This window comes from Pocillopora damicornis, chromosome 12, assembly GCF_964200805.1.
Source record: "Pocillopora damicornis chromosome 12, jaPocDami1.2, whole genome shotgun sequence".
In the NCBI taxonomy this organism is placed as follows: Eukaryota; Metazoa; Cnidaria; class Anthozoa; order Scleractinia; family Pocilloporidae; genus Pocillopora; species Pocillopora damicornis.
In genome coordinates this window covers 13,733,644-13,758,999 of record NC_142681.1, presented here as the reverse complement: position 1 = coordinate 13,758,999, position 25,356 = coordinate 13,733,644, and the positions used below count along the sequence as shown (strand labels likewise).

Genomic DNA, 25,356 nt, shown 5'->3' with positions numbered 1-25,356 from the left:
GGGGTTGGGACGTGTAGGTTGGGGTAGGAATGAGAATTCCTCATGCGCACATGCGTGGACCGCATACAGACACTCCTACCACTTGCATCATTTATCCCACCACCTTGCCGCCTTAACAATGAACAACAGTGCTATCTGTTTTACTCTGTAACCTGGTTAAAACAAACGCTCACGATATTTTCTAAGATTTCTCTCAAGCTGTCTTTTATTTTAGCATCTTTGAAATTACTACATAATCCCTTTAGAAACTTTGCCAAAAATTGTATAAAGTGTGCTAAAAAACAAGAATATTTTGATTCCCTAAACAACATTTTGACAATGACCTGACTTAAAAACAATTAAATCACTATGCAAACATACTTTAACTCAAACATTACAATGCCTAAGTGACTTGTTGAACCAGTTTCAAAATATTGGTGCCGTCATTTTTCCACTTGATACTGATTAAGTTCTTGACCTTGAAAGCTTTTTCCATGGTTCTATTTGGAAATCCATGAATTTTTTTCCAATCTTTTAAGCACTCAGAAGTAGTACTGGAACTGACCAAAAGAAAAGCTTTTCGTAAAGATTTTAAATAAAAAAATTTAGGATTCTGTGAACGAAACCTATAACAAAAGGCTTTGTAAGAAAACCCTGTAAGACTTAACTGGTTCGTTTTTGATGCTTAAACTACTGTTTTAAATTTGCTGATTTCACTTTACTTAAGAGCCCTAAGTCAATAATGTTTCGTGCTAATTATATCGGCCGGATAAGACAATTTTTGTGCAGAAAAAATATATTCTCGGATACGTAACCAATACCTCCTTCTGAGAAGATCGGAAAAGAGAATGTAAAAAATTGAAATTAATGTCCTTAATTTGAGGTTGGCCTTTCCTTAATTACACAATGAAATAACGGATAGAGTATTTTCTCTACTTATTCTATTTGGTTATCCGTCGAAAAGTCTCTAAGGTCTGTTTCCTTCGAGCTATTCTCATCTTCTTTCCTGTAACAAACGTAAAAAAAACAATTATAAATAACTTAATCAACATTTCTTAAATAAAGCAAATACAGTTCTACCAGGCGTAATACGTAGGCAAATGTACACTTGCATCTGATTGGCAGAGAGGCCCTTTCGAGATTCTATATTTTACACCCAACTGGAAGAATAAATTGTTACTTTTTGAAAGAAACAAAAAAAAGGGTATAAAACCAACTTTGATTTTCAAGGTGACAAAGGATCACCGCCGACAGTCAGCGACCAGTAAGTCAAAGCCACCTTCACATCTAATTTAACTTTAATTTATGAAATACCTGTCCTCACCGAGTCTTACCTCTGCTTGCCAAACTCGAGCCTCACATCATCTCCAATCAGCGTAAACGAAGCCCACTCAGACACTTTGGTAAAGCCGTCTTTTCTCATCCACTTCATGGCCTGATGAAGGGATTCACCGGCACTTTCTCCTTCAACAAGGTGTTTGTAGAACCGACTCATCAGCTGCTCTGTTGCTGAGTCTGAAATGGTCCATAGCGCAAACAACACAGAGCGAGCACCGGATCCTAAGAACGCGTGGGCAATTCCTATAACTTCCTCGGCTCTCGTCTGTCCACTTCCACTGTGAGAGCAGCTAAGCACCACCAGTTTAGCTCTGATTTTTATTCGTGAGACATCAGCCATCGTCAACATGTAAGCTTCCTGTGGTAGGATAGCGTTTCGACCGTTAGGAGCAGGAATGGGAGAGAGGGCAATTTCTCCCCTCTCGGCGTTACAATGGGCAGCAAAATGTATCAAGCTCACTGAACTTATCCGCTCAAGTACCGCCTGCTTCGTTGCTTTCTCGTCTACCAGAGGCGGAACACCCACCAATCGTCCGACCATCTCCGCTTCCTTTCTTGCACCTGGCAATGGCAGCAGCCAATCAACCTTGGGATTGCCTATTACCAAGGCACCAGTGTTGCTGTGATAATCCTCTGGACTATCTCGAATGATCTTGAGTGTTGTCAAAGAAGGAATGACACGGATCCTATGAGTCTCCGACAGGTATTCGGCCCCCTCCTTTTCACGGAGAGCAGCAAACGGAACTTGGTACAAACAGCGGTCAGGGACGATTATGACTTCAGGCTCCTCAAGCAAATCATAAACGGGGGCAATAAACATTTTGTAACACAAAGATAGACTTGAAATGACTCCTTCGTTCTTGTCCTCGTGTTCCTCCACGAGTCGCAATCTTGCTGAGCTCTTTTGCCCGAGGGAGAGAGGTTGCAAACAATCTGCCAAAAATTTACTTAAAGGCAAATCTTTGGGCAACCCAGCCTGAACTAGATTCTCTTCCACAGATTTTCTTTTAAAGTGAAGGACTCCACTTGTTTTCAAGATCCACAAATGCAAATCATTTTGAAAATAAGAAATGTACAGACAAGTACAGTTGTCTTCCTTACTAGAGATGTCTTCAATGCCAAACCAAGATTGTGGATTAGCAGAGATGTGCGTTTCAACCGAGTACTTCTCTGTCATCAAGTCTGATAGGCCTCTGGCTCGAACCAACTCCTCAACGTAAAGAGCATCCCGAGAATTTCCGGTGGCACAAAGCAACTTACAAAGCAGCTTGTAGGTAAATGTTCCTGAGTCCTCCAGAAATGATGTTCTGAACTGATCATTGGCGCCCAAGAAAGATCTCAGCTCCTCATACTTTTCAATGTACAGGTGAAGACACAAAAGGGAGTCTTTGAGTTTGTTTTGAAATAAATACAAAATAGCGTGCTCTTGAAGGATTTGGAACTCTTTTCTTCTGTCTCCAATATCTCTAGATATGGATAAAGCTTTCTCCAAGCATACTTCCGAAGCTTCATAATCTCCAACAGTTCTAGACACAACTCCAAGGTTTGCAAGATCTGCTGCCTCCCCTTCCTTATCACCAATTTCAGTTCTGATAACGAGCGCTTTGTGGAGATACTCGTTAGCCTTGTCGTATTGCCCGAGCGACTGAAACACAGTTCCTAGGTTTCCATAACATGATGCTTCTCCTCTTCTGTCGCCAATTTCAGTTGTGATGGCGAGGGCTTCTTGGAGATACTCCTTAGCCTTGTCGTATTGCCCGAGCGACTGAAACACAGCACCAAGATTTACGTAGTCAGTTGCCTCTCCTTCTCTGTCGCCAATTTTAGTTCTGATGACAAGCGCTTTTTGGAGATACTCGTTAGCCATGTCATATTGCCCGAGCGACCGAAATACAGTTCCTAGGTTTCCATAACATGATGCTTCTCCTCTTCTGTCGCCAATTTCAGTTGTGATGACAAGCGCTTTTTGGAGATACTCTTTGGCCTTGTCGTATTGCCCGAGAGAATGAAACACAGTTCCTAGGTTTCCGTAGTCAGTTGCCTCTCCTTCCCTGTCGCCAATTTTAGTTCTGATGACAAGCGCTTTTTGGAGATACTCTTTAGCCTTGTCGTATTGCCCGAGCGACTGAAACACAGTTCCTAGGTTTCCATAACATGATGCTTCTCCTCTTTTCTGTCGCCAATTTCAGTTGTGATGGCGAGGGCTTCTTGGAGATACTCCTTAGCCTTGTCGTATTGCCCGAGCGACTGAAACACAGTACCAAGATTTCCGTAGTCAGTTGCCTCTCCTTCTCTGTCGCCAATTTTAGTTCTGATGACGAGCGCTTTTTGGAGATACTCGTTAGCCATGTCATATTGCCCGAGCGACCGAAATACAGTTCCTAGGTTTCCATAACATGATGCTTCTCCTCTTCTGTCGCCAATTTCAGTTGTGATGACAAGCGCTTTTTGGAGATACTCTTTGGCCTTGTCGTATTGCCCGAGAGAATGAAACACAGTTCCTAGGTTTCCGTAGTCAGTTGCCTCTCCTTCCCTGTCGCCAATTTTAGTTCTGATGACAAGCGCTTTTTGGAGATACTCTTTAGCCTTGTCGTATTGCCCGAGCGACTGAAACACAGTTCCTAGGTTTCCATAACATGATGCTTCTCCTCTTTTCTGTCGCCAATTTCAGTTGTGATGGCGAGGGCTTCTTGGAGATACTCCTTAGCCTTGTCGTATTGCCCGAGCGACTGAAACACAGTACCAAGATTTCCGTAGTCAGTTGCCTCTCCTTCTCTGTCGCCAATTTTAGTTCTGATGACGAGCGCTTTTTGGAGATACTCGTTAGCCATGTCATATTGCCCGAGCGACCGAAATACAGTTCCTAGGTTTCCATAACATGATGCTTCTCCTCTTCTGTCGCCAATTTCAGTTGTGATGACAAGCGCTTTTTGGAGATACTCTTTGGCCTTGTCGTATTGCCCGAGAGAATGAAACACAGTTCCTAGGTTTCCGTAGTCAGTTGCCTCTCCTTCCCTGTCGCCAATTTTAGTTCTGATGACAAGCGCTTTTTGGAGATACTCTTTAGCCTTGTCGTATTGCCCGAGCGACTGAAACACAGTTCCTAGGTTTCCATAACATGATGCTTCTCCTCTTTTCTGTCGCCAATTTCAGTTGTGATGGCGAGGGCTTCTTGGAGATACTCCTTAGCCTTGTCGTATTGCCCGAGCGACTGAAACACAGTACCAAGATTTCCGTAGTCAGTTGCCTCTCCTTCTCTGTCGCCAATTTTAGTTCTGATGACGAGCGCTTTTTGGAGATACTCGTTAGCCATGTCATATTGCCCGAGCGACCGAAATACAGTTCCTAGGTTTCCATAACATGATGCTTCTCCTCTTCTGTCGCCAATTTCAGTTGTGATGACAAGCGCTTTTTGGAGATACTCTTTGGCCTTGTCGTATTGCCCGAGAGAATGAAACACAGTTCCTAGGTTTCCGTAGTCAGTTGCCTCTCCTTCCCTGTCGCCAATTTTAGTTCTGATGACAAGCGCTTTTTGGAGATACTCTTTAGCCTTGTCGTATTGCCCGAGCGACTGAAACACAGTTCCTAGGTTTCCATAACATGATGCTTCTCCTCTTCTGTCGCCAATTTCAGTTGTGATGGCGAGGGCTTCTTGGAGATACTCCTTAGCCTTGTCGCATTGCCCGAGCGACTGAAACACAGTACCAAGATTTCCGTAGTCAGTTGCCTCTCCTTCTCTGTCGCCAATTTTAGCTCTGGTGACGAGCGCTTTTTGGAGATACTCGTTAGCCATGTCATATTGCCCGAGCGACTGAAATACAGTTCCTAGGTTTCCATAACATGATGCTTCTCCTCTTCTGTCGCCAATTTCAGTTGTGATGACTAGTGCTTTTTGGAGATACTCTTTGGCCTTGTCGTATTGCCCGAGAGAATAAAACACAGTTCCTAGGTTTCCGTAGTCAGTTGCCTCTCCTTCCCTGTCGCCAATTTTAGTTCTGATGACAAGCGCTTTTTGGAGATACTCGTTAGCCATGTGATATTGCCCGAGCGACTGAAACACAGTTCCTAGGTTTCCATAACATGATGCTTCTCCTCTTCTGTCGCCAATTTCAGTTGTGATGGCGAGGGCTTCTTGGAGATACTCCTTAGCCTTGTCGTATTGCTCGAGCGACTGAAACACAGCACCAAGATTTACGTAGTCAGTTGCCTCTCCTTCTCTGTCGCCAATTTTAGTTCTGATGACAAGCGCTTTTTGGAGATACTCGTTAGCCATGTCATATTGCCCGAGCGACCGAAATACAGTTCCTAGGTTTCCATAACATGATGCTTCTCCTCTTCTGTCGCCAATTTCAGTTGTGATGACAAGCGCTTTTTGGAGATACTCTTTGGCCTTGTCGTATTGCCCGAGAGAATGAAACACAGTTCCTAGGTTTCCGTAGTCAGTTGCCTCTCCTTCCCTGTCGCCAATTTTAGTTCTGATGACAAGCGCTTTTTGGAGATACTCTTTAGCCTTGTCGTATTACCCGAGCGACTGAAACACAGTTCCTAGGTTTCCATAACATGATGTTTCTCCTCTTTTCTGTCGCCAATTTCAGTTGTGATGGCGAGGGCTTCTTGGAGATACTCCTTAGCCTTGTCGTATTGCCCGAGCGACTGAAACACAGTACCAAGATTTCCGTAGTCAGTTGCCTCTCCTTCTCTGTCGCCAATTTTAGCTCTGGTGACGAGCGCTTTTTGGAGATACTCGTTAGCCATGTCATATTGCCCGAGCGACTGAAATACAGTTCCTAGGTTTCCATAACATGATGCTTCTCCTCTTCTGTCGCCAATTTCAGTTGTGATGACTAGTGCTTTTTGGAGATACTCTTTGGCCTTGTCATATTGCCCGAGAGAATGAAACACAGTTCCTAGGTTTCCGTAGTCAGTTGCCTCTCCTTCCCTGTCGCCAATTTTAGTTCTGATGACAAGCGCTTTTTGGAGATACTCTTTAGCCTTGTCGTATTGCCCGAGCGACTGAAACACAGTTCCTAGGTTTCCATAACATGATGCTTCTCCTCTTCTGTCGCCAATTTCAGTTGTGATGGCGAGGGCTTCTTGGAGATACTCCTTAGCCTTGTCGTATTGCCCGAGCGAGTGAAACACAGTTCCCAGGTTTCCATATCATGATGCCTCTCCTTTTCTGTCGCCAATTTCAGATTTGATGACAAGCGCTTTTCGGAGATACTCTATAGCCTTGTCGTATTTCCCGAGAGAGTGAAACACAGTTCCTAGGTTTCCATAGTCAGTTGCCTCTCCTTTTCTGTCGCCAATTTCAGTTCTGATGAGAAGCGCTTTTTTGAAACACTGTTTAGCCTTGTCGCATTCCCCGAGTAACTGAAGCAACGTTCCTAGGTTTTCGCAACAGGATGCTTCTCCTTCTTTGTCGCCAATTTCGGTTGCTATGGCAAGGGCTCTCTCAACATGCTCCTTCGCTTTTAGGTTCTCGCCAAGTTTATGAAGCATAATTCCGAATCTTGCGCAGGCGCTTGCTTCGCCAATTTGTTCACCAGTTAATCTCTGGATATTAACTGCTTTTACGTAAAGTTGTCTGGCATCTGTAAACCTGTTTTGACTCTCAACAATCTCTGCAAGAGCTAAGCTTATATCTCCTTCTCTTTCTAAGTCACCAGACTCGCTGTATAAGACAAGCAGTTTCCTGCCGTATCTTTCCGCACTTATGTAGTCAGAGATACGACGATAAGCCTTGAAAAGAAGTAAATTGAAGGCGCTGTAAAATTGTAGCAGTAGTGTTTTAAATTGGTCTTTGCTGTTTTGATCGGTGTTGTTTAGCAAAATCAAACATTCGCTGCATATCTCAATGGCTTTCTGAATGCGATCTGAATTGAGCAGGAACAGGGCAACTAGAAAGGCGATGTTCATGAAAGCTATCATGGCTTCTGTCGTTAGATTTCCATTGCCATCCTCTCCTGTTAAAGGGAAACGTTATTTTAATAACAAAAGTTAACAGAATGACTATGGATTCACGATAAGTCACTACAAACAGGAACCCATATATGAAGTTACCAAAACGGGCTGGAAACTTTTTGTAACGAGCTGAAAGTGTTAGAATTCATAATATCGAATTAAAACAAAAAATAATAAGTGAAGAAGACGCGTGGATAAGTACAACTGGAACACATCAACGGATCACATTCGGTGAAACTTGTTTCTCTCTTAAGAGGGTAAGCTATCTTTGCGCGACAATCGACCCCTTGTTTTCCGAAGACACGGTCACGGTCACGGTCACGGTCACGGTCACGGTCACGGTCACGGTCACGGTGAACTTTTCATTTTTCTAGCGGGTGTGATTTGCGTGATCGAAGCCAAAAATACTGAAAAAAAAAACTAAGTGACTGTATTTCGGTTTGGCACGTCACACTTTCTAACCGATGATGGATTTGAGCATCCAAAAATGAAACATCTTGCTCTGTTTAACGGGAAACGTCAGGCTTCAGTATTCATCTCTTTTGGACCGGTTGGATTTGCAACACGAGATCGATCAGATGGAGAGTACAACTAAAGCTTTTGTCTTAAAACAATAAGCTTCTTGTGGGTGGAAATTCACCCATTGCGCTCATAAACTTTTCATATTCTTGCGGGTGTGATTTGCATCGAAGACAAAAATAGTAACTATTATAATAATAATAAAAAAAAATAATAAAAAATTAAAAAAGAAAAAGGACGCAGTGGATCTGTAATTTGCTCGAAATTAACCACATCACTGGTGTTACCTTTGAAGGCGTTCATCCAGTGACTGAAATATGGCAACAAGAAAATTACATTAGAGAGAGAGTGAGGTAGCTTGACTCTCAGTAATAATCAATAGTTATTGCAAATAGTTATTCATATTTCTTTTGAGGAGGGGAGAGAGGTGGGGGAAATGGACTGAACTACAGTTACGTTGTAGGATCCCCGCATCCCGTAGGCACTCTCCTGAAAACTCCCAACGGCAATTCGCGCTGATTTAACATTTTTGTTTCCTCTTTTCCTCAGACAATTGCGAGAAACTTGCAACTAGAGGGCACTAGCACCGAGCGATTATGTGAAAGATGAAAATTATATATGACTAAGGTTCTCCCTTGTCTTCGAAAAATAGCAAAGAATTGCAAGCTTGACAAGCTTGCTTCCCGTTTAATTTAGTATTGATGTCAACATTACGTGATTTCTCGAGATTCGGGAAATTTCATTTTCCAAGTTTACACGGTCAAAGCCAAACAAGTCGCATTTGAGAACGATGGGCTCACTGTAGTAGAAGGAGGGTCTCAATGGGGTGATGGCTTTTACGGCTAACGGCTAAAATTTTGGCCATTTAACGGCTGACAGATAACATTATTCCATGAGTTGTAGCAAAATATTGTTGTCGCAAGCTATTACCAAGTAACGAGCTTACTTATCAGATTAATGTTACTGAAAACGAATCCATTCTTAGCCGATGAGAATGATAAACAATTTGTGAGGCCACAAAGCTTTGCGACGAATTCATTTCACTCCGGTGCCAATCTTCGCACAACATGCCATGACTTAATAGTATCAGGAAAGGACAGGACAAATTAGTAATTTGGAATTAAAAGGTTACTCATACCTCAAGTAACCGTAAAGTTAAAGCTTAAGTTACGGTTAAGTTATTCTAAAAAAACAATACAAAATTATCAATGTCGCAGCTGATACTTCTGAAAGTGAAACGACAAAAACATTTTGCACTTTTCCCCTAAAAACATATTGACTAATTTTAAAACCACATAATACTGTGCTGCACGTTTTTGACCGTTTAAGAGATAGAGAAATATTTTGGTTGTCATTTTACCAGTAACCTGATAACGTGATGGAAGTAAAAAGATTGCAATCTCCCTTCTCCCACATTTGTAAAAGGATTTAATTATGAGTTTGTGAAATAGCAATGACAAAATATTTAGATTTCAAAGGGAATGTTGTTGGAGCTCATTTGAAAGCCTCACAATACTTCTCAACTAATTTAACGGCTGGGCTTCGTAAACTAATTACATCTGAAAAGTAAGCGCAGTGATCAGTTACACTTCCTCCGGTTCCTCAAGGAGAATTATAACATCTTTCTTCGTGAGCACGCGGTCATAGACTGACCTCTCTTCTTATGCGAGACCTTGGTACTTTCACAAAAAGCGAACAAGGTCACGTGAATTACTAAAGAAAATTATGGACACTGGAAAACCACGAACTGTAACACCGCGAATATCCTCTGACAGTAGTAAAGGACAGTCCGCATTATAAATATGTCTTGATATAGGATTCATTTTAGTTTTTGACCACGTGATTGTAGAAACCATCGGTTTCTAAAATTAAACGATGCTGAACAATCTTAGCTAATGAGGTTGAAATATATTGTATAAAACCATAAAGGTTTGAAGAAAGCCATTTAACGGTGGAGATATGAAGCATCCGTTCAACGGAAAAGACACTTATACTGTGTATGTAAAAACAGTGAATTTAAGAAAGTTTCAGTTTCTCTGAGAAAATTAAAACATCTCTCTTCGTGAGCGCGCAGCGTCATAACTTGTCTTCTTATGCGAGACTCTGGCGCTTTAAAAGACAAAGAAACAAATTACGGCCTTAAGAAAAATATGTAACACAGAACCTAGCCTGCAGAGCAGGCGTAATTTAAGCTAGGAAATGCTTAGTTTTTTCATAACGAATATTATGGCCGCCATCTTTGATTTTAATGGCAGCGGAAGGCTGAGGAGAGGAAAAATTTATACCAAGGGGGCGGTCGACGGTCAAAAATAAGGAGAGAGGTGGGGGTAGGGGAGTGAAGAGTAGTGGGGGTAGGGGGCGGGGGAGGGGAGAAAAGACTGAAAAAAAAAAAACGGTCGGAGTGGCTCGGGTAACTTGCTCGAAAAATCTACCTCATTGGTCTTCCATTTGAAGGCGTTAATCCAGAGACTGAAATATGGCAACAAGTAAAGGACATCAGAGAGAGTAGCTTGACTTTGCTTGACTTTTCAGTAATAAATAATAGTCATAATCAATAGTTCAACATATTTCTTTTGGGAACAGGAGAGAAGTAGAAGAAATGGACTGGACGACAGTTACGTTGTGGGATCCGCGTATCTGCAAGGCACTGACTTTTTGTTTTCTTTTTTCCTCGGGCAATTTCAAGAAAATTGCCACTGGAGGACACTAACACCGAGCGATTATTTGAATGATAAAAATTCACTATGGTTTAGGTTCTTCCTTCTTATCGAAAAATAACAAACAATTGCAAGCTTGACAAGCTTGCTTCCCGTTTAATTTAGTATTGACGTCAACATCAGGGACCTTAAGCAGTCAGGATGGCAACGCTTACGAAGACTTCGATCAAAAAAATGAATTTCTGCCTTTAATCAAATTTTAAAAATGGCAGCATGTGTTTACCGTCTCATACGGCACCACACCTCTACTTCAGCATAACGTAATAAGAGAAGCGTTGAGTTCCAAATGGAAATTAAAATAATTTGTCGTCGCGGTTTCGGTTCGCAGACGACGCAAGTTGTGGTGATTTCACGTTGTTGTTTTGCATAGGACGGCAAAGAAATGTACAAAGTTTTCAAACGCACGTGCTGAACTATTGTTCTGCCAATTAGATCTTTTGTTTTTCCATGTCCTCGTTGCCGTCGCCGTCGTGGTTTGCTTAAGGGGGGATTCTACCTGAAATTAGCTCAAAATATTGTTTTTTTGTTTTCTTCAGAAATGCGAGGTTCAACTATTCGACTTTACACTGACGATCGTTTTTACCGAAAAATTTTAAAATATAAATGAGAAATTACGTTAGAAAAGAAGAGGTATCTAAATAGAAATCTCGTTTCCATGGCAACCAAAACAGCATTTTTTGTTTCTTACTTGTTTACCAGCCTGTTTGGAGCTCAAAATATGTCAAACAAGCCCGAAACGCCCCTTAGAATCCTTGTGCTATCTTACATGAAGGGGAAAATAAGAAATTGAAAGAGTAACACTGGAGACGAGTGAGAGATTTTTGTGTGAAAGTTGTCACAGTGTATTGCGAAATATTGAACTCCTTTTGTCTCTTTTGTGCTGGAATGACTGGAAAGAAGAAAAGAACCGTTTACAGGAAAACTAGGAAAAGAAAGGGGCATGGAGGAGATCGTAAAAAAGCGCAATTACTGAAGAAAAGCGGTTGCAACAGGAAGAGTGAACCAAACGAACCGACCCCAGGAACTTCGCACGATCAGTCTGATCTGTCAGATTTTGGCGAAGAAAGCGATCAGCTTCCTAGTTCTTCAAGGAAGAAGATGAGATTCCAGAGCTCAGAAGATGAGTCTTCTTCAAGTTCTGATGAAAACAAAAAAGTTTTCGAGGTAGCTGAGGTAGAAAAAGGATACAGGCTCGTTGATCTAAAGAGCTTCTCTTCTGTGCTCTCAACTTTACACAAATGCGAAGAAGGTGAGAAAAATATCACACATCATAAATATGCTTTTCAGCCCCTTGAACCTAAAGAAAAACGATAGTTAGAATTATTTGCAGAAAAGGAGTTTTATTATTGTTTAATCATTTTTTCTGATCTTTCTTCACTGCAACACTTGTACACATTTATGGAGGTGTGAACTAATGCTCCAACATTGTGGTTCTGTTTGGTTCAGTAACTATAGCTAATAGCATCCTTTTCCGTCATGTTTTTAATATAGGAGACCTTACTATTGAAGAAAATACCGCTAGCCGTTATGGACTGATGTCAGATCTCTCCATTCACTGCAATTCTTGTGATGAAAGTACTCCTTGGCAGACATCACCCAACCTTGCCAAGAAAGGCAAATCATTTGATGTCAACCGGAGAGCTGTCTACCACTCAATAGAAACTGGAAGTGGCTACGACGGACTCTCTTCTTTCTGTGCGATAATGAACATGCCTTGTTTGTCAAGAGCTGCTTACTACAAGCAAGTTGATGTAATTTTGGAAGCACTGGAAAGTGAAGCAAAAGAAGAACTAAAAGGTGCAGGCCAAAGGCTCCGAAAGCTAATCATGGAGGAAAATGGCATCTCAGACAGCACCACAATAATTGATGCTGCTGTTAGCTTTGATGGCACTTGGGCCAAAAGAGGTTTCACATCACTAACAGGTGTTGTTTTCGTCATCTCAATTGACACAGGAGAAGTTTTAGACTATCATGTGATGTCTAAATCTTGCCGTAAGTGCTCCCTAAAGAACTCACAATGTGAAGGGAATGTGGAAGAGTTTGAAGAATGGAGGAGGGAGCATTTTGCATCTGGAGATTGTGACATCAACTTCGAAGGAAGTTCACCTGCTATGGAAGCAGAAGGAGCTTCTGTTCTTTGGAATAGATCCATCGAACTTCATAACATGAGGTACAAATGGATGGTGTCAGACGGGGACAGTAAGGCCTTTAACACTGTTCAACATGCCTATGATGACTGTGAAGTTATTAAACTGGATTGTGTAGGCCATGTGCAGAAAAGGATGGGCAAACATTTAATGAATTTGAAGGCATGCAGTAAGGGTAAACTTGCTGATGGAAAACCTATAGGAGGGCGTGGCCGGCTTACAGAAGGAAAGATCAAGCAGCTTCAAAGGTACTATGGCCTAGCAATCCGGCAAAACACCTTGACCAAGGCAAATCCCTCTGAACGGGAGGTTGACATTGCAGTTTATGCTATGAAAAAAAATATTATTGCCATTCTCCATCACTGTGTAAATTCAACTGACAATGCTAAACAACACCGCTTCTGTCCACCAGGTGATTCATCATGGTGCAAATGGCAACAGGACCAGGCAACAGGAACCAGTACCTACAAAGGAGATGACTGTTTGCCCGAAGTCTTCGTGGAGACTCTAAAACCCACATTTGTGTCATTAAGTGACAGTAAACTTTTAGAAAGATGTGTACGAGGAAAAACCCAGAACCCAAATGAAAGCATCAACGCAATGGTTTGGGTCCGGTGTCCCAAACATAAACACCATGGAGTGAAAGTTGTCCAGTGTGCTGCTGCGTCTGCAGTCTGCCACTTCCACAGAGGTGCAGAAAGCAGAGAAAGATTGATGGAAAGGCTTTCAATTCCTGGAGGTGCATTTACTGAGGATGCATTTCGACTAAGAGATAATTCAAGGCTTCGGAAAGCTGATAAGCAGGCAACGGCCAAGGAGAAGAAGCGCCGGCAGGGATTGCAGCTTATCCGTACTCAAAGAGAAGCGGCTCTTCGTGAAAAAGAAGATGTTTCATATGAAGCTGGGGCATTCTAACTCTTGCTCTTGCCTATCCTAATTATATTTGAACTTATGGCTACTCATTGACTTCATAATTTGAATACAGGAGGTGTTTAATTTTAAAATCTTGTAACTTTAGGCCTTTTTTTCTCAAAACGTATTTTTTAATACTTGAGAAAAGATTACTCAAGAAGTATGAGAGCTATGGACCTGAAATTTTTAGGGATTGCTGATCTAATTGAGTTATTTGGGATGAGTGAAGGAAAATGCCATAGAGGTCTTTCTAAAGAAATGATTAAACAAATAGTGATCATGTGTTAGATGTGTAACTTGACACCAGTGCTGTGATGTCAAATTTAAAAAATTCTTGAAATCCTTCACTCATCCCAACAAGTATTCAATATTCTTTAGAATAACAGCAAAATATTGGTATTTCATTGAAACAGTTTCTAACAATCTTTACTCAAGTACATATAGGTGAGACACTACAAGTTGTTAATTGAAATGACCGGTGTCAGGTTACATTTGCTGCAGGTGTGACATAACACCTTTTTTTGAAAAATATAGTTCATAAGCTTTCCAGTGATATATAGTTTTAGATAGTTGTGACCAAAACTTAAATTCCTACAATTATTTGAAAAAATGCACTTTTTTTAGGTAGAATCCCCCCTTAAGGTCCCTATTACCTGATTTCTCCAAATTCGGGGAAATTTCATTTTCCAAGGCTACACGGTCAAAGCCAAACAAGTCGCTTTTGAGAATTATGGGCTCACTGTAGTAGAACGAGGGTCTTAATTAATGGGGTGATGGCTTTAACGGCTAGCGGTTAAAATTCTGCCTATTTTACGACTAATGGTTAACATCGTTCCATGCATGAGTTGTTACCAGAAATTTTTTTTGAGTTTAATTTTGTTCACGACTAACGGTTAAAATTACACAATTTTTACGCTTAACAGTTAAATTTTTTTGGCCGTTTTATGGCTCATGGTTAACCTTCTTAAGACCCTCAATCAAACACTGTTACCGCCAATTTTTGATTTGAAAAAATTAAAACTGCGATCAAAAGTATTTAACAAAACTACTGAGAATAGCAACTTGATCAAGTGATTGTGGAAACCATCAGTTTCTTAAATTAAAAAATGCTCAACAATCTTAGCTAATGAGGTTGAAATATACTGAGATATATTGTATGAAACCATTACGGTTTGAAGAAAGCAATTTTATGGTGAAGATATGAAGCATCCGTTCGATGCAAAAGTATGCTTATACTCTGTACGCAATAACTGGATTTAAGAAAGTTTCAATTTCTCTAGGAAAATAAAAACATCTCTCTTCATGAGCGTGCGGCGTCATTACTTATCTTCTTATGCGAGACAACAAAGCGGATTACGGCGTTTAGAAAAATTTTTACCGCAGAACCCGCCGCTAGTGTCCAAAAATTTAGTGAATAGTATCTCGACCATGAAACGCTTGTGTACAAGTAGAAAATGGAAATTGAATTTGAATCAACCGCGATCTCCGAATCGATAAACGATAAACCCTCCTAAAACAAAGTCAAGTTAATAGCTAGTGCAGATCATAGCCACTGGAAAGCCACGTAATGAAGTACTGCGGATTTCCTATGATATCAGCGTGGGACAGTCTACACCACAAATAGAGGTCTGAATCATCAAATTGAACGATACTCAATAACCTTATTTTAATTAATGGGGATAAATTGTGCGGTATAAAGCCACAGAGATTTGAAGAAGTCGCCGAAGAACCAATATATCTCACTGTGGTGACGATCCAATCGCGCCATCAATCGCTATAACGAAGGGCTAACGCTCGAAACGTGGCATATTGCAAACATAAAGATCAAAAAAGCGGTTACTGGGCTTTGCCATAAGAGCCTCAACTCTCTACAGTTACTTAACAACTAGTGAGTGACTAGAAAAGATTTTCAATCGCACTTACCAAGATGTTGACAATGTGGCTGATTCTTTCAAAATAAAACAAGAAACATTAATGAATCACTTTTCCCAACTTTCCGAACTTCCGCTATCACAGTGTTTTACATATCCAGATCACGTGTGTTTAGGTTATTCCCTTCCCCTCCCCCCTCTGGGCTTATCGAAATAAAAAGGAAGAGTTTTAAATGGCATATTTTTTGTGTGCCTGTATGCCCGTATATCGCGTCCCATTTAGGTTGAAATTTTCAACAGTTAGTGGTCATATGATAAAATGCTCATTGACCGAATCTGGTGGGACCAGTGGGTAAAATATTTAGCTCAGGGTCAGTACAACCAAAGTTTCTTTTTTTTAAACGCTAAGCTATCTTTGCGTGATAATAGACTTATTGTCTTTGTGAACTTTTCATTTTCTAGCGGGTGTGATTTGCATGATCGAAGACAAAACTACGAAAAGAAATCAAGTGACTGTATTTCGGTTTGGCGCGTCACTCCTATAACTGATGATGGTTATAAAATAATTGAGATGGCTCGCACGCTCTCATAGGTCAACTGTTTAGTTTAGATGAGAGTATGTAAACATACCTTGTTTGGAATTCACACTTTAAATGTTTGTCGGCGCAATTTGGAAACATTTCAAACTCAAAGTTTTTTCAATACTCGCAAAGTACTTTCAAGTATAAATGATAAATATCGGAATTGGAGAAAAATGTGCCAATTTTTTATCTGGGATTTGGCTGCCATCCCTCTCAAGTGAGGAACAAGAAGGAGGAAAAAGAGGAAATAGCGCTTTGCCTGCCTTGATGACCATAAGCTGTACGGCCTCTTCGAGGGAGTTCAAGTAAAGACGACAAATATGCAACAAAATGCGCAGAAAACATCGAAATGTAAGGAAACAAGGAAAAATTTTGGAAAAACATTTGGAAAATCATTCTACGCGCCCTACTTTCAAAGAAACCATGAAAACTATATATCACTAAAAAACTTATGAAGTATTGAAGAATAGTTTTTAAAGTTTCTTTTTTCCCCAGCAAATTTAGTTTCAATGTGCTCTCTAAATAAAGAGTAAAGGAAACGAAAGTTTGAAAATTTGACCAGATTTTGATGACAGTAACCTCAAATCAAAACTCATTCTTTTTTTACTGCCTTTCCATGGCTACATTACAAAAATTAAAAAGCCAAATTTCATATCTAGTTCAACTGTTCAATCAATAAGTTGTTAGTGTGGAAATTGAAGGTGTAGTGAAATTTTAAATACTTAATTATATATTTCCAATATTGAATGCTATCAGCTATGAGTCAAGAGAAAAACAAAGTTCTATACGTTGAAATACTGTTTATTTCATTTAAGAAAAAACTTCTGACACGAGTGGCGCAAACATAAACGTTCGTCAAATCTTACCGTGCCATAATATATTGCTGCTTAAATTCATTGATCTTTTACATGGAAATGTTCATAGGAAAAGCATTTATGTATTGAAAAAAGAGATTAAAGTTGTAGAGCTGAACAATAATGAGCTACGTTCGTCTTTGTGTTGTCATACCTCACGCACTTTCTGTCAATCTTCATTGTAACAGACGACACGCAACCCATGTGCAGTAAGCTTTAATTTTTCTACACAATGATAAACGTTGGAAGATACCAAAGGAAAGTTCGTTGTGGCTGAACGAAGACAAAAATCATGCTGCCTAGGTCTCGAAGGCTGGGTAAATAATTGATTTTAATAAAATGACATTTAGTTGCCCTTTTACTGTGCCCTGGGCAAACGTCGGTCTCTCGTAAAAATGCAGAGTTAATCAAGTCGATTTTAAAATTAACGCAGGAGTCATTTAATCGAAAGAACTCGGTGATGAGAAACTTTACAAAGTGAGGCTACATTTTTCAAGATAAACAAACAATGACGTGGCTCGATTATATTTCCTGAAGTTAAGAGTCTTCAGATATATTGACAACATATTTAAACGTTAAGTCAAGTACATGCGTTTTCAAATTAGGGAAACTTTCTGTCAATAATGGTTGAAAGCGAAGGTAGTTGATTAATTTATCTTACTCGACCAATACTGTTCCGACGTTGGACTCACGCTGTTATTTGTAATAAGTAGACCCAAATTTACCAACGATTTGCCTAAATTGAGATAGATTTTGTTTTGGATATTTCTCAGATATCACTGGCTAATTTTCAGCTGGTTAAGATGTCACTTTTTTACCTATGTATTTTCTACCTTTCTTTCACTTCATTCGCTTGCAGTTTATCACTTCCATTTATCGGAATAGTAGTTGAGATCTCCGTGCTCATCTGATTAAGCTACCAAATTATTCCAGCTTTTGCATGATTCAATACTGATCCCTTCAGATTCACCGTAAAAGGAAATATCTCAGTCAGAAAGCAACTCGTTTCCTTGATTTCCCATCCTGTTATCACTGAAAACTTTCCACTTGAATATTCTCTTCGCATATCTTTACTTTTCTCTAATTGCTGCTTCCTGTTCTCTGTTATCGCACTTAGCTTGATTTGAAGCCAAAACAAAGGTATAAATGCAAATTATACCACCGACAGATATTGGCTACGTAAGTGATTAGAAAAAAGGCTGTAAAACGGACAATTACGAAAATGCACGGTCATTCAAGGCTACTGTTCCTCAGTGAAAGCGAGGCCGATGTTTGACCAGGAAAATGGCTTTTGTTCAGTTGTATAGTTTAGCGTTGTTTGTGGCTTCCACAAAAAGTAGCAGTATAAACAACATGTATTCCAACATGATCATGCCTGATGGCAAAGAAAATTACAATGTTTCCGACAACTACAATGAGGCCGCAGACACACTGGAGTTTATGGTGCAAGTAAGAACCACAGGTTGGGTTGGTTTCGGTATTGCTGAAGTAGCATCAAATAATTTGAGTTACTATGATGTGGCAATAGAAGGAGTAACAGACGACGGAACAAGCTATCTGCAGGTAGGTCGGAATAACAAAATTTAAACTATCTAAACAACGAAAGAAAAAAAATCGTGAGATTCGATTTTAAGTTTCGCGTCACGCATGATTCGTTTTTTGTCTGATTTCTTTCATTTTCCCTTTAAAGTTAAGACACTAATTTGTGACCGCGAAAATGTTTAAAATTAAAGTGAATAAAGTTTAGTGGAGATATGGACATAAGTCTCTTAATTTAAAGAGAAATGGTATGTTTATTGTTTATATAAAACAGCCTAGAGGATTTGAGTATTTGTTTACTCAAATATTGATGCTAACAAATCTCTTCTTTCATTACTAGCGTTTAATCCTATTTCATTTTTTGGCTAAAGCTTCGTTTTAGTCGACTTCCCCTCCACGTCCATCCTGAGGAAACACATTACATTAACTCCGAAATTCTTGCAAATGAGTCTACTTATTTTGAGGTATAATGCATAGATTTGGCCAAGCCCAAAAGTAGAGCGCGTATTTTAATGGATTTCAATCCGTAACTTCAATTTTTGGGGGTCTCCATAAAATAGCTTGCAGCGAGAAGTCGAACATTTTCAATAAAAGGAACGAACTGAAGATTGTGTAAACCGTTAAAAAGTTTTCCAACAATATGCAACCAGAAAATGCAAGGACTCGTTTAATATTGGGGCATGTATGGACAAGTATGTGAAATTGCAGTCTCCACCTGTAAAACACTGCTAGTGCTCATAAAGCACGACACACATCATCTCATATCTCAGATAATTGGTATCCAGAAACGCAGAAGGCGCTCAGAAACTTACTAAGCAACTGAATTAAACGAGGCAGTACCTCTGAAAACAACGATAAGGGGGCAAAATGGGACCGCGAAATTGAAACAGGCGATTTTGCTCTCTAACAATTAACACCTTGGATTTTCTCGCCAGATGAAGGAAATGCCAGGCAGCATCTATTTTCCCGCCATCTTTCACCGTGATAAAAGGTGAGTGGAAGAGCTATTTTGAGGAAGGTGAGTAGAATGCACATCGCTGTTATTTGTTTTACTCATTCCCCACAATCAAGCAAAACGTTAAAGGAGTTATTGCTCTAATTTCAATCTCAATAAAGGATTTGAGCTGATGACCTCAGCGATACCGGTGCAACTCTCTACCCGTACGGGCCTGAATTTTTTTCAGGTCTTATTTCAACTACTACTTCAGTAGTGTTCATAGCTACGAGGATCGCCTCTATCTGTTTCTTCACCGCAGTGCACGTATATGATTTTCATATATTTCCAGACGTAAAGGAGATTTATTACTCTAATTTCAATCTCAATACTACTTGTTACAACGATATCTCAACAAAGTCTTATCTTAAATTGGAATAAACAATCACATGAAAATTATGGCATTTGTTTTTTCAGATGTCAAGATCAGTTTACTTTGCGACGCATATCATTCTTGAAAAATTAATTCAAGGCTTAAAACTGCCATTTCAAATGAACACTCAGACATACTCTCTAATAATCTTTGTCAAGGCACTGAACCACTTACATGGAATTACTTTAATAAGATTTTTATAACCACAGGTTACTAACAAACTCATTTACACAATTAAAGTGGAAACATTTCTATTTATTCTCACACATGGTCTTCATTTAAACCAAGAAGGTGAGTGTTAGTTTTACAACAGAATGTTAACTTAATTAAACCACAATTATTAAACTAGATTAAGATTTAAATGTTTGTAAGATTACATATGCATAATAAATAATATGCTATTCAACAAATATATTCTGCAACCACATGACGAACTTTTTTTAGATGGTCAATTTAGACAAAATATTTTCACAACACATCTGTTCCTTAATGTTGAAATACAATACTTTTTCCCCACATTGGCAATTACTTAAGTTTACTGTTTATATAAAAGATGGTGAAGATCTACTCAAAGGACCACCTCCTTTAGGTGGAGATTAGGTAAGTGTTGACTGGAAAATAAAGTTTTCCTTTTCTTCCATAATGCCATGATTCCACGAAATGTAATGCGTCTGTAAACAATTTATAGTCTACCCTCTCTTTAAGAAGTTGGAAAAGTGACATCATGGCCTCCTTGAAACGCAATTTCACTTTTAAACTCTGTGCAATGAAGGTTTTGTTAGGTTAGCTCATTGTATAATGATTTACCTTGATTTAAATAAAATACCTTTTTTTTCAAATTGACAATTACATACGTTTAGTTTTTATACAATAGATGATGAAGATCTATCTGAAGGACCACCCCCTGCAGGCAGTGATTTAGGTACCGTATTTCTCCACCTATAAGCCGACCTCGGCTATGAGCCGACACCCTAAAAGTTAGAGACCTTCCAACAGACTCGTGTTATCCAAAAGAAAAAGCAAAACCATCGGCTATTAGCCGAGAGCGAAATTCTTGATTATAACCGGCCATTTGAGTGTGCGAATCTCACGGGAAAAATTGGGAAATGGCTCAATGAACACAAAAGCTAATGAATGAGAATAAACCCAAAAGAAAAAAAGGCGAATCAGTGAAGATGTAAATACTACTACGCGACTGCAGAAACACAACAGTTACTGTAGCCTGACAAACATTTCAGTATCTCTTCTTTACTGTTATTTTTCTCATCATGCCAGAAGCACGCCGCTTTTTGTATATTATAGTTTTCAGGATAAAAGTTACCGCGGAAGCCGAAGCTGTAGAAAACAGCTCGGAAATCGCTCGAGATTATGGACTTAGCGAGTCCATGGTGCGACGCTGGAGATAAGACTCGGCGACTATTCTTTCTGGCAAGCTTAAGATTTCGGCAAAACGTGCAAAAATAGGCCGTTTCACTCCCAAGTGTCCCGAACTAGACCAGCGAGCGATGGAGTGACTTTCACAGCAGAGAGACCAAATATTTCATTAGTAATGTGCGATGAGGAGAGTTTTTGCCGAGTTGAGTGAGATCGTCTTTCAATGCGTGGGAAGCAAAGAATCTGATTGGTGGTCAGAAATACGTTGTTATCACGTCAATTTAAAACCACATCACGTAAAGAGCGCTGCAGTCACGGAATTTACGGTCATTTCGCATTAACATTAAAATTTGTAATTGTTTTGAATCCCAAACCCTCGGCTATAAGCCGAACCCCGTTTCTTGTCAAAAAATTTTCAAACTTTTGTGTCAAATACTGAAAAATCGCTCGGCTTGTAGGTGAAGAAATACGGTAAGTGTCTACGGTAATATTTTCTTTTCTTCTATAATGCTATGATTCCAAAAAATGTCATGCAACTGTACGCAGTGAATAGTCTTTCCCCTCTGTAGGAAGATGGAAAAGTGACACCATAGCCTCCTTGAAATACAACTTTCCTGTTAAAGTCTAAGCAATAACAAATGATGTGTGGTTAGCAAACTGTTTTTCCTTTGACCATTTCCAGTAAAGTAGAAGTTCATAATTTTGCAATGTTACCATCACTTGGTTCAATATTGTCACTTCAGAGAAACCTTTTCTAATACAGTTATAGAACTTGTGCAGTATTTTTAATAAACTTGTTCAAACCAAGTATTGTTTTTTTCATAAAATAGATGTGGACAAGAAAAATAATAAAAAAGAGAAGAGGAAGAAGAAGTGGAATGGTGAAGTAAAGTAAACAGTAACCTAACAACAACTGACATTACAATAAACTAGGCTAACATTTGTTTTAGATGCCATTTTCCGCAGTGTTTAGAAAATCTTTAATTTATCATGCTCATGCGAAAAGAAGTTAAATTTTAGAAACAGTATGGGGCCCAAGAAATATTTTTCAATCTGTAACAAACAGAGATTATTCCATGGAAAGTGTGCACAAATGAGAATTATTGCATCAAACAAAAATTAACATGTGAGCCTAGTGAACTAGTGAATTTTTTTGATCAACGCAACAAGTGGATAAAAATTGTTCAAGCATTTTCCATGGTATGATGCTTCCATTTCATACACACCAAAATTTTTTCTTACTGTCCAACAAAGATTGGAAGCTAACAACTGTGAAAATACATTGTTTGTTTCATTAGAGCCACAAATGATACTACTAAACGGTGTAAATCCTTATTTGTATTAAAATAAATTCCATTTCTTAACAATTCTCAAATAGAAGATTAAATAATTTTTCAAAGATTTAAAGGTGAGAAGGCCGGTGAAAAAAGGTGATACTATATGATTATTTTTGACTGTTGACAAAGAAATTAAAATTTAATACAGATCAAATAAAAAACCCTTCGAAGGTCCATTGCAACAGTTTCCAGCACATACACATATACAAAGACTGTTTTATTTCCAATCCAACAAAAGCTGCCATAAGCAGGCATTGAAAGATAAAAATCTATGATAATACAAATAGGGATTTTAGGGCAAAAGGGTAATTTATTTAGATCTTGTGAGTATAGTTGTCAGTTGGGTAACATCTCCTTGCAAGTGCATTGCCTTACCTCAACTTTTCATTTTTTTTTTTCTATCAAAGAAAAAAAAAATGTTTCAACTTAGGAGGGAGAGGCCACTCCTACACGGTGGATGTGGTGACCATGCCCACCACGTCAACCATACTAAAAATATAAAATATGAATCAAAATGAAATCAACTGTCTCTCATTCATTTTATAAATGTAAATTTGCAGCAGATTAATTCAGCCTTAACTGCAAATGATAACTTCTTACCAAGCCTGAGGGCCATACAAGAGAACATTTTCCTGAGTTCCTCACAAAAACAACGGATGGCCAATATTCCTCAGTAGAATTTGAGCAAGAAAAGTTAGCAAGTCATTCATCACATTGCAACTGGACTAAACTTTTTAGTTTTAAATTTGGTGCCTTTCAAAACAAAATACATGGATTATGATCGTTTCACAGGAACGGTCTGCATGGAAAAGTGCAGAACAAGTAAGAACCAGATCAGTGCTGGTAATTACCTCCATACTACCGTAGTTATTCGGTTATAAGGCGCACTCGGCTATAAGACGCACCCCCAATTAAGCAATTTCATTATTGCATGTTTTCAAACTGAAAATATCGCTAAAATACTTGGTTATAAGGCGCATCGTTGTTTGGGGAGTAAAGATCGGTCAAGTTTATTGTAAATTCTTTCATAAACTTACAAAAAAGCGAAAAAGTCGCGTATTGATTTTAGTTTACCGTTAATTAACAAAAGCAGAATTGTCGCACACGCGACCACGCGCACAAACAAAAGCCTTGATTAAACAAAAGCAAAAGGTCACACACATAAACAAAAGCCGAAAAATGTCACACATTTAATCACAGTGATAAACAAAAGGCAAAAAAAGTCACACATTTAATGCAACCTATCGGTACACATTAATTTTTAGCCTTCCCTCTCGGGAAACATGGTTTTAAAGTATAAAAACAATTCGATCAACAAAATCAGTAGTCGCAAATTTACTTCACCTGGTGAACATTATCTTGCCAAGTCTACATTCAGCACAATCATGCAAAACACTCGCCGTCATTCTTACTGTCTCAACTTTAAGTTGAAAATCGTAATTGAAGCTGAAGCTGTTAACAACAATCGAGAGATAGCGAGGGAATACGGAATTTCCAAATCAATGGTTTGGAAGTGGCGCAATCAGCAGGACATCTTGTATCACCTTGTCAAGCGCGCTTCCATGGGCTATTACCGACCAAAAGATCCCGAACTTCATCAACCGTAGGCCGACTGGTTCAGTGATCAAAGGAGCCAAGGTAAGCAAATGCCTTCTTATGTAATACATTAAAGTTCACACGGCAACCAGCTGGCCAATCAGACATAGTTTGATGCTACTCTGGTTTGCAGATTTAATGAATGTAACCGAAGTTACAATTCATAGACCAAACGTTTCGACACTCCTGTCTAGTGCCTTCATCAGGGGTGATCTGGACGCTGTAACAAGGGGTCCTTTTATATGATCACTAATTAGCGGCCTTTTTTTTTCTGACGAGGTGTATATAAGCGTCAGGAAGCAAACCACCATCGTCACGATCTAAACCTCCCCCCAAAAACATTCAAAAGGATGTTTCCAATGCACTTATAGCTCTCAAAAAGGATCCGGACAGGCTCGTATTATCTGCTGGCAAGGGTAATTGTTGTGGTTATGGACAAACAGCAATATCACGACAAAGCTTTGACTCTGCTTTATGACAAGAGTACGTATGCTGTCTTAAACTCTGATCCTACCAGTAAAACCTCAAAGAAAGTTAAACAAAATGTTGCTTGATTTGCAAAAAGCTGGTAAAATTAGTGACTCTACGTACAAAATGTTAGACAGTAGTGACGGCTTATGTCCACGTTTTTATAAAATTCATAAACCGGGAATTCCTTTGAGACCCGTTGTGTCTTTTGTTAATTCTCCGACTTATGCAATTTCTGGTTATCTTGCGAGAATTTTGTCGCCTGTTGTTGGGAATACTGATTACGCTGTCAAAAATTCCTGCGAATTTGCGGATTTCATAAAAGATAAAACTCTTAACGCTTGTGAAGAATTATTATCTTTCGACGTTGTTTCGCTCTACACTAAAATCCAAATGGGCAAATGGCTATACAAAAATTTTTCTCCGTAACTGCCAAAAACCAGTTACAAATAGTAACGCTCTTGATGAAAGGGAACCAGCGACTGGTTTCGCTGTTATTCCTCACAAACAGGGTGTTACGAATCAACTTATTCTACAACAGATGATCTCTTTATTCCAAGACATGATTACTACCATATTTCAGAGATCTAACTCATAGCCAATTGGCAAAGATTTTTCTGCATTTAAGAGTCGACAAGCTTCGCGCAGGGTGCATAGCACAAGAGGCAAGTGACCAGTTAAAAATTGAAGTATTGACATGCCCGCATGACACTCCCGCCATCTGCAAGCGATTTTAAACTTGTCTCCAAAGATCAGTTCTGGCCAGGATATACTTTAATGTTTTTTTGGCGAT

The 25,356-nt window shown here is 39.3% G+C and overlaps 3 protein-coding genes and 1 pseudogene across 5 annotated transcripts in view; 3 read left to right on the top strand and 1 right to left on the bottom strand.

Annotated features, from left to right (window-relative positions):
* LOC149036606 (uncharacterized) overlaps nucleotides 1-25,356 on the top strand; it is a 102,302-nt gene that overhangs the window by 47,634 nt on the left and 29,312 nt on the right. The gene's annotated exons all lie outside the window — the stretch shown is intronic.
* On the bottom strand, nucleotides 1,310-10,996 carry LOC149036610 (uncharacterized; annotated as a pseudogene). The gene is made up of 4 exons (XR_016181664.1): nucleotides 5,985-10,996; nucleotides 4,543-5,262; nucleotides 4,119-4,420; nucleotides 1,310-2,803 (listed from the first exon to the last, which is right to left on the bottom strand). The product of XR_016181664.1 is annotated as an uncharacterized LOC149036610 (transcript).
* LOC149036609 (uncharacterized) lies at nucleotides 10,995-14,177 on the top strand. Its single transcript, XM_089189358.1, has 2 exons — nucleotides 10,995-11,766; nucleotides 12,009-14,177. Exons 1-2 carry the CDS (start codon nucleotides 11,403-11,405, stop codon nucleotides 13,577-13,579), a joined length of 1,935 nt encoding a protein of 644 aa, XP_089045484.1. The 5' UTR covers nucleotides 10,995-11,402; the 3' UTR covers nucleotides 13,580-14,177.
* Nucleotides 14,219-22,470, top strand: LOC149036608 (uncharacterized). Of its 2 annotated transcripts, XR_016181644.1 has the most exons (3): nucleotides 14,219-18,445; nucleotides 19,833-20,388; nucleotides 21,993-22,470. XR_016181644.1 is itself a non-coding variant. In XM_089189433.1 (2 exons), exons 1-2 carry the CDS (start codon nucleotides 18,167-18,169, stop codon nucleotides 19,989-19,991), a joined length of 438 nt encoding a protein of 145 aa, XP_089045559.1. In that variant the 5' UTR covers nucleotides 14,219-18,166; the 3' UTR covers nucleotides 19,992-21,004. The 2 variants fall into 2 exon arrangements, 1 of the variants encoding a protein (XP_089045559.1); XM_089189433.1 differs by lacking the exon at nucleotides 21,993-22,470 and having other exon boundaries at nucleotides 19,833-21,004.

Coding starts and splice junctions, on each gene's coding strand:
- LOC149036609 (XM_089189358.1), top strand. CDS start 11,403: ATGACTGGAAAGAAGAAAAGAACCGTTTACAGGAAAACTAGGAAAAGA. Junction 11,767..12,008: donor TTTACACAAATGCGAAGAAG/GTGAGAAAAATA, acceptor TTTTTAATATAG/GAGACCTTACTATTGAAGAA.
- LOC149036608 (XM_089189433.1), top strand. CDS start 18,167: ATGGCTTTTGTTCAGTTGTATAGTTTAGCGTTGTTTGTGGCTTCCACA. Junction 18,446..19,832: donor ACGGAACAAGCTATCTGCAG/GTAGGTCGGAAT, acceptor TTGTTTTTTCAG/ATGTCAAGATCAGTTTACTT.